The 7797-nt window shown below is 55.7% G+C and overlaps 1 protein-coding gene across 1 annotated transcript; it reads right to left on the reverse strand.

Moving 5' to 3' along the window:
- Nucleotides 1-3601: 3601 nt before the first annotated feature.
- On the reverse strand, nucleotides 3602-5254 carry Lbx2 (ladybird homeobox 2). Its single transcript, XM_060383483.1, has 2 exons — nucleotides 5023-5254; nucleotides 3602-4194 (listed from the first exon to the last, which is right to left on the reverse strand). Exons 1-2 carry the CDS (start codon nucleotides 5216-5218, stop codon nucleotides 3803-3805), a joined length of 588 nt encoding a protein of 195 aa, XP_060239466.1. The 5' UTR covers nucleotides 5219-5254; the 3' UTR covers nucleotides 3602-3802.
- Between the last annotated feature and the right edge of the window lie 2543 nt (nucleotides 5255-7797).

Genomic DNA, 7797 nt, shown 5'->3' on the forward strand with positions numbered 1-7797 from the left:
CTTAGCTTCCCAAATAACCAGATTACAGGCACACACCAAGATGCCTTGTTGCAGTCTTGTTATCCAAGGCCGGAGCACAAGAGGATGCGGCACCGGCTGGGCGGAATTTAGGGCACACCGGAAGAAAGGTGGCTTGGCCCCAGCTGCAAGGATTTGTCCTGGAACTGTTTGGGGGATGAGCCGGGGAGAGGCATGGGTTTAGTTTGAGGGGTAACTCTTCTAGAGGGGCTTCTTAGGATCTGTTCGTCTGGCAGTCTTGGTTTGTGGTGTTTGGCAGGTCAGGTGTGGGTACTTCAGGGGCCCAACTAGGGCTCCTCCTCTCAAAGGATGCCTTCCTTTCTGTGGGATATTGGGGCTTTCAGCTATGTCCAATTTGTTTCCTTGCCCCCTGCTGGGGACTAAATCCTGTCCATTTACAACTTTTAACATTGTGAAATGACAGCCGGGGAGCGCCTTTACACACGCCTGTAATCCCAGCACTCAGGGAGACAGAGGCAGGTGGATCTCTGTGAGTTGGAGGCCAGCCTGGTCTACAAAGCAAGTCCAAGACAGCCAAAGCTACACAGAAAAACCCTGTTTCGAACAAACGAATGAACAAACAAACAAACAAAAAGCATTATGAAATGCCACTGTTATTTACAAAGTCCATGAAATCAAACTAAAAAATAAAAATGTCAGCAAAGGAGCTAGGTTGGTCCGCAGTATGAGGACGTGAGTGCAGACCAGCACTGGCATAAGAAGCCTGGAACAGTGCCCTGGGACCCTGCTGCTGGGGAGGGGGAGAGCTGGGGCCCCTCCACTCACTGGTCAGCAGGTTCAGCTGAGTCAATGACCTCTAAGTGCAGTAAAAGACCAGCTCAAAACATACGATGAAGGCCTGGGGAGATGGCTCGGCACCTACTGCTTTTGATGAGGACTCATGTTCCATTCCCATGTCAGGCAGCCCCCCTCTGCCTGTAACGCCTGCTTCAGGGGCGTCCAACATTCCTGGCCTCCTCTGGCAGCTGCACTCATATGCACACACTCCAACACAGACACACACACACAACTAAAAATAAAACAAACCTTAAAAAAATAAGGGGGAGCCAGGCCTGGTAGCACATGCAGGCTGGTCCGGCCTACATAGTGAGTTTCAAGCCAGCTAGGACTGCAAAGTGGGACTCCACCACAACAAAACAAAATGATGTAGAGAGCAACTGAGGAATAGACCTGCTTTCCTGGCTCTAGGTGGACTCTCACACACATGCATGCACAATGACACATACATGCACACTCATACAAAATACACTTACAGCCCTATGTAAGACAGCACACTCCCTCACCCGAAGCCTTTACAATGTTTCAATTAAACCTACCGTTTTGTGTTGGGACACACTCATGGCTATTCTCACACTGGCTTTGGCCACATCTTTAAATAATGCTCCCTCCCCAGGCCTCTTAGCTTCTGAACCTGAATCAGGAGGCGCTTTAGCACACTGCCTCCTGCTTGCTCTACAGCAACCTGCAGTGAACAGGGCTCAGCTTCAGGAACTCAAGTTCAGAGGCATCCCAAAAGGTCTCCAGCTGTCTTGGGTTTCCTAGAGGTGCTGGTGTGTCAGTGCCAACACCTGGAAGTACTGAACAACCCACCAGAGGGGACCACTGGCTGGAGAGGTCCCACAGGGGCAGTCTAGAGGGTGGAGATGGAACAGGGCGGGGCAGGAGCCAGCTCTGCTGTGCTACCCATGCCTATGGAAGGATGGCCCAGTTGAAAAAAAAAGTTTTGAATACGACTGACAGATTCTTAGCTCTTTTATCAGTGGTCACAGTTGCTGGGTTTATAAGGATCAAATGATGCCAGTCACTAGGAGAGTCACGTGGATCCCCTCTGTGACGGCTCCACATCTTTCCCGGTCTAGCTCCGAATTCCCTGCTGTTACCCTCTGCGGTGGAAAGACCCCTGCCAGTCCCTCTCACCACACCATTTCAGCCTGCCCAAGTTGTGTTCTTCTGCTTGGCCCCTACAGCCTCAGACAACGCCTCATTCCCAGTGCAGCGCCTGCCCGTTTCCTTCTTGGTCCTCTCGCCTCTCTCCCTGTAAGCTTCGTAGCCACCTCTATAGGGCCAGGACTTGAAAGAGCTGAAAGCATGTTTTTTGTGCCCAAACCAAACTAAACCAAACCAAAACCTTTCAGGGCTGAAGAAATGGCTTAAGAGTTCTTCTTCTTCTCCTTCTCCTTCTCCTTCTCCTTCTCCTTCTCCTTCTCCTCCTCCTCCTCCTCCTCCTCCTCCTCCTCCTCCTCCTCCTCCTCCTCCTCCTCCTTCGTTTTTTGTTTTTACAGACAGGGTTTCTCTGTGTGGGCTTGATTTGTAGACCAGGTTGTCTTTACCTCCTGAGTGCTGAGATCACAGGCGTGCAACTGTCAAGACTGGCAGCAGCTTCTGTTCTTGCAGAGGACTTGGGTTCAGCTCTCAGCTGATGTGGGCACATGGGGTGGCTCAAAGCTCAGTGTAACTCCAGTTTCAAGGGACCCCAAACCCTGTTCGGGCAGTGTGTGTGTATTTATATGTGGGGGGCACACACAGCACACATACATATGTGCAAACAAACACTCATATACAGAAAGTGAAAAGGAATCAATCTTAAGAGAAAAAGAGGCTGGGTGCGGTGGCACACGCCTGTGATCCCAGCACTCCAGGAGGCAGAGGCAGGCGGATCTCCGATAGTTCAAGGCCAGCCTGGTCTACAAAGTGAGTTCCAGGTCAGCCAGGGCTGCACAGAGAAACCCTGTCTCACAAAACAATAAAACTAAAGGCCGGTGTGAGAAAAGAATAAAGGAGATCCACTGTCCTGGGCCTTCCTCACACCAGACTGAGAGTCTGTTCCTTTGTGCTGTGCTGATGATTAATTCACTCAGAATGCTCTTCAGTGAGCTAATTAAGACACCAGGATCACTCCCGCCTTCCAGCCTTACTCACCCTCCCTGGGATGTCCTCTTCTTGGCCCTCTACCTGCAGCTGAGGCCCTAGCTGCAAAGAGGCCCCAGAGGAGACAGGAGTATCATGTGTGCCGCCATTGAGTTCTCTGGTGTGTGTGTGTGTGTGTGTGTGTGTGTGTGTGTGTGTGGTATGTGTGCTGTAGCCCTATCATGTGCTGCCATTGAGTTCTGTGGTGTGTGTGTGCTGTAGCCCAGGCTGATCTAGACCTCTTGATCCTCCTGCCTCCACCTCCTAGGAGTGCCCCCACGCTGGGCTTAACGCAGGGAGCCTAGTAAAGCTTGATTAGGAGCAAAGAAAGGAAGAATCACGTTATCAAACAGGGCTAGCCTAAGGGTTAGTGCCGAGGTCTCCACGGGGCAGGCAGAGTCGGGGGAACAAAGATAGCCAGCCCGGGGTAGTGGCCGGAAGCCACAGCTGGAATCCTGCCCACTTCCTGTCCATCCAGTGTCTCCCGAAGAGAAAAGATAAGCCGGGCCTCTAAAGGGTAGCCGATGCTGCGTTCAAATCCTGACCTCAAGTCTCATGGAAAAGCGAGCATAGCCAGACACCTATCTTTTAGGGTTACTACCGGGTCTAAAAGAAGCACCACGTTTAAAAGGAGCCGCAGAGCGACAGAACAGAATTTACCAACCAGCGAGGAGCCGTGGTCGCCTGCAGGCGGTCGGGACCGAGGCACCTTGCAGCAGAGAGGTGGCTTTATTCAACCAGTAAGAAAAGCAGGAATCCGAGGAAGACACAGGGCTCAGCGGCTCTCCCCTCCCCCCGGGAGCCGGGCCGGGTCCCCAGCGGAGGAAGGAGTCCGGGGCTAGCAGCGGCTTTGCTTTCAATCGTCCACCTGTATCTCTTCCTCTGACAAGTGGGGCTCAGAATCGGGCCGGGAGGGGCCCGGCTCGGGGCTTGGAGCGCCGTCGGGCTGTGCTAGGTGGCTCAGGACCCCCCGGGACAACGCGCACAGGGAGGCCACGTCCGCGCGCATCTCCTCCACGTCCCTCTTGAGCTTGGCGCGACGGTTCTGGAACCAAGTGACCACCTGCGCGTTGGCCAGGCCAAGGCGCGCGGCCAGGCCGTCGCGCTCCGACGGCGCCAAGTACTTCTGGAAGCCGAACCGCCGCTCCAGCTCCAGCACCTGCTGGGCAGTGAACGCGGTTCGCGACTTGCGGCGCCTCTGGACACCAGCTCCAGGACCTGGTGGCGCCTCCTGGGCCGCTCTGCCTGCTGGGACAGGACGGAAGCGTCACCCTCCAGTTTCAGAGAAGCCGCGGTCTGGGTGGAAAAACTAGGGTCGCGGGGCTCAAGTAGGGTGGGGTGGGGGCGGGCCAGCACACGATCCCTACACGCGGGTCAGGACCGGGTTCGAAGTGCAGCAGGCCTGCCTCTGGGAGTGCCGGTGACAGACGGAGGAGGTCGCTCGCGCGGGGAGCGCGGAGGGGGGTTGGCCAGAGGCGATCTGGTCCTGGAGTCAAGGCCGTCTGGAGAAGATCCAAGCTCCAGGTTGTGCGCAGTAGTAGGTGAGAGGCCAGGTTGAGGTCGCGTGACCCATCGGGCCTGGCGGCCTCTGCTTACACATTAAAAACACCGGCTCCCTTCCCGGGACCCCAAAGGGAAGCGAGGTGGAGAGGCGCTTCCAGCGGTGCTGCAAGGACCTTCTTGCACGTGCTGGGGCCGGGGCTGGGGGGTCAGGAGGTCCGGGGTCTTTCCGCCTCGCCCTAGCCCTGCCTCACCCCTTTCTTGCCTACAGCTCAAGCCTTTTGTCCGCCCCGCGGCCTTTCTCCACCGTGATTGCCCCGCAAACAGCGAACACCCGGCCCAGCGGCCCCCTCCGCCCGGCGACCGCCCCGGGGCCGCTGCACAGTCTCAGAACTGACGCTGGAGACCTGGGGGGTCGAGATGGAACTGCCCACCCTTGGGCAGAGGGTTGGGGTGGGTAAAAATGACCGGCAGGGTCGGACGAAACTTGTGGCCGAAAGAGAGAGAGAGAGACAGACAACAGACAGACAGAGAGGGGGAGACGAAGTTCAAGTCCGCGGACTTGCAGACGGGTACCTTCAGGAGGCTGCGGAGCGCGCGGGTCGTGGCCCAGGAAAGTTTTACTAGCTAGCTCCTCCAGGGCGCACAGTGGCGACGCGGGATCAGGGCCCGCCTCGGGAAGCTGCGGCGCAAAAGCTGCTCCGGGGACCATGCTTGGGCCTAGGATGTCTGCGATGCTAAAGGGTGTCCGGCGTTGGCGTCCGGAGTTCATGGCAAGTAGGCTGTAGCGATCCCGCCTCCCGCTGGGCTTGGCTCACAGCTTCCCAGGCCCCCCGCGCTCAGCTTCCGAGCTGGGCCCCCTGCCTCGGACCGCCCCCTAGAGCTGGGTGGGAGCCCCGCGTCTCCGCCTTCTGCACCCCACCTCCCTCCAAGGGCCGCCGTCTGGAGCCCATAGGTGTCCTGGCTGCCTTGTTTCTTCTGTGGGGTGGAGAGAGGCCGGTGGCTTCTGGCTTTGAGGTGTAGCCCTGTGCAGGTCTTTCAAACCTCGCATACTTCCCTGGGTTGTATGCTGCTTGGCTTCCTACTTGTAGGCTCCGGCTCGGCTCGTAAACTCCTGGGCAATAAAACTGCTTTCCCTGGCCCCAGGGGCTGGGAATTCGCGGAGTTCTGAGAAACAGGATCAGGGCTGATCATGTTCGCATCCTGGGTCTTAGCTAGAACGCGGTATCCTAATTTGGTCTTATCTTCTCCACCCAACCCTGGAGAAAGAGAACATGGTGGCTGGGAATGGTTGCTGCAGTGTGGGGATCCAGGATCAAGACTTGGGAGAGCCTGGCCTAGTGGACTGCCCTTCCTGAAAAGAGACCACCAGGAATGGGCGGTGAGCGTGCCTTGCTGTAGCCTAGAGGCCCTGCTAAGCTAGAGCACCCTACTGCTCAGCCGGGTCCCTTGCTGATGAGGACTGCTCTCCACAGAGGACTGGCTCTCCCTTGTCGTGTTGGTTAGCTCATTCTTCAGAGGTGATCTCCCTCCGGGGAAGACTGCCTGAAGCATGGACCTCATAGACCCAGCCAGATCACATGACAGGCCTCACTGGCGACTTAGACACAGACCCTGAGGCCTGCTCTGCTCATTACTTTTTGTGTTCTCTGTACCCTTCTCCCCCACATTTATTCCCACCCGGGTAGCACTTCATGATTATCTTGAGGTGAAATGAGGTAGCTCTGGGTCAACAAAGCTGGGTCGGTGAGGCTGTGTGGGCCTGGGTTCCCCATCTACTATCTCCATCTCAAACAGCTCATAGGTATGGGGACTGGCTACTCCCAAAGGTCAAGCCTCTTCCCTGCCAAGGCAGTTGCAATTTTCTTTCCAAGTTGTTGTTGTTGTTATTATTTTGAGACAGGATCTCACTGCTCCGAGCCTACTATGTAGACTAGACTGGTCTCAGTCTTCCCTGGGACTAAAGGCCTGTGCCACCACACCTGGCATTTAGTTTTCATTTTAATCAATTTCCTTATGATTAAGCCAGGGTCTCACTGTGTGGCCCAGGCTCAAACTCTCGTTAATCTTCCTGGCTTAGTCTTCTGTGCAATGAGCCACTGTACAGAGCCAAAACTAGCATTTTGCTCATGTTTGGTTCTTTGTTGCTAGTGCAAGGAAAAGGCAGAACAGTCTCTCCTGGACTATTTTCCTGGAGGCCTCTGCATCTCGTGCTCTCACCTAGTGTCCTCTTGTCTACTCCTTGGGACAAGTGGAACTGAAGAGTTTGGGTGACTCAAACAGGTCTGAGGAGATCCTGGGAAACTGGGCGCAAGGCTTCTTGACAGTAAGACACTCCCCTTGATGGTAGAGAGAGCACCTTCCCCATAGAGGGTTCTCTGGTGACACCTCCAGCCCTCAGGCATCCAGATCCTCCTGGAAGCCTGGAGGACGCTCTTGCTGCTCAGTGAGCCACTGCAGGGTCAGAGAGCAGAGCCAGGCCACGATGGAAAGCTGAGCTGCCTCAGAACCTTGTCAGCTAGTTATTAATGGGGCGAGGGAGGGCAGCAGAGAGCCTCAGCCCTCAGCACAGTCCTTGTGGTTTCACTTAGTGTGCAGTTAAAGCAGATCCCAGGAGGCAGAGGGAACTGCCCTACCGCATCCCAGTTCCCGTCCTGTCACTGCAGCCTCTCTGCAGGGATCCATTACGGGCCTTTATGTCCTTTTTACCTCTGCTCTCAATTACGCCTGTGTGTGCATGAGGAGGGTGGGGCTCTCCTGAGGGGCTCTGCCTTCCTCTCCTTCCTCCTCTCCTGCCTCAGGTAATGGGTGGGATTGGCCCTCAGACACACGAGAGAAGTAGAGAGGGTAAAAGGAAGCTATCCCAGCACCAGAGACTGACCAAGGACACACCACCACCCAGCAGCTAGTCCAGACTAGACCCGCCGACGAGGGGGGCTTCTCCTGGCTAAGCATCTGGAATGTCAGCTGGGGAGAAACTGGATCCACAGGAGGGACTGGAGGAGGGCGAGTGATTAATGAGGGATGTTAGGAGATTAAACTGGATTCCGGGCCTGAGGAGAGAAGCAGTTGGGGAGTGCAGAGCTCCCTGGCGCTAGCTGGTTTGCGCCCACAGGCCCAGCACCTCAGAGGCCCTAGAGGATTCGGGTTGCCTTCGCTGTCACTGTCAGGCAGTTCTTTCTGGTCTCCAACCCTCTCTCCCCCCGACTGTCCCTTCAGACACTTTAGGAGCCTTTTCAATGCCTCATAGGATGAAGATGGGATGGTTACATAGACCTTCATTCCCTGACGCTCACCTGTCACCTAAAGGCCTCTTCCCCCTTTAGCACTGTTCAATAAACGACCATCACT

The sequence above is a fragment of the Meriones unguiculatus genome, chromosome 5, assembly GCF_030254825.1.
Source record: "Meriones unguiculatus strain TT.TT164.6M chromosome 5, Bangor_MerUng_6.1, whole genome shotgun sequence".
Taxonomy (NCBI): Eukaryota; Metazoa; Chordata; class Mammalia; order Rodentia; family Muridae; genus Meriones; species Meriones unguiculatus.

Coding starts and splice junctions, on each gene's coding strand:
- Lbx2 (XM_060383483.1), bottom strand. CDS start 5,218: ATGAACTCCGGACGCCAACGCCGGACACCCTTTAGCATCGCAGACATC. Junction 4,195..5,022: donor CGCTCCGCAGCCTCCTGAAG/GTACCCGTCTGC, acceptor GTCCTGTCCCAG/CAGGCAGAGCGGCCCAGGAG.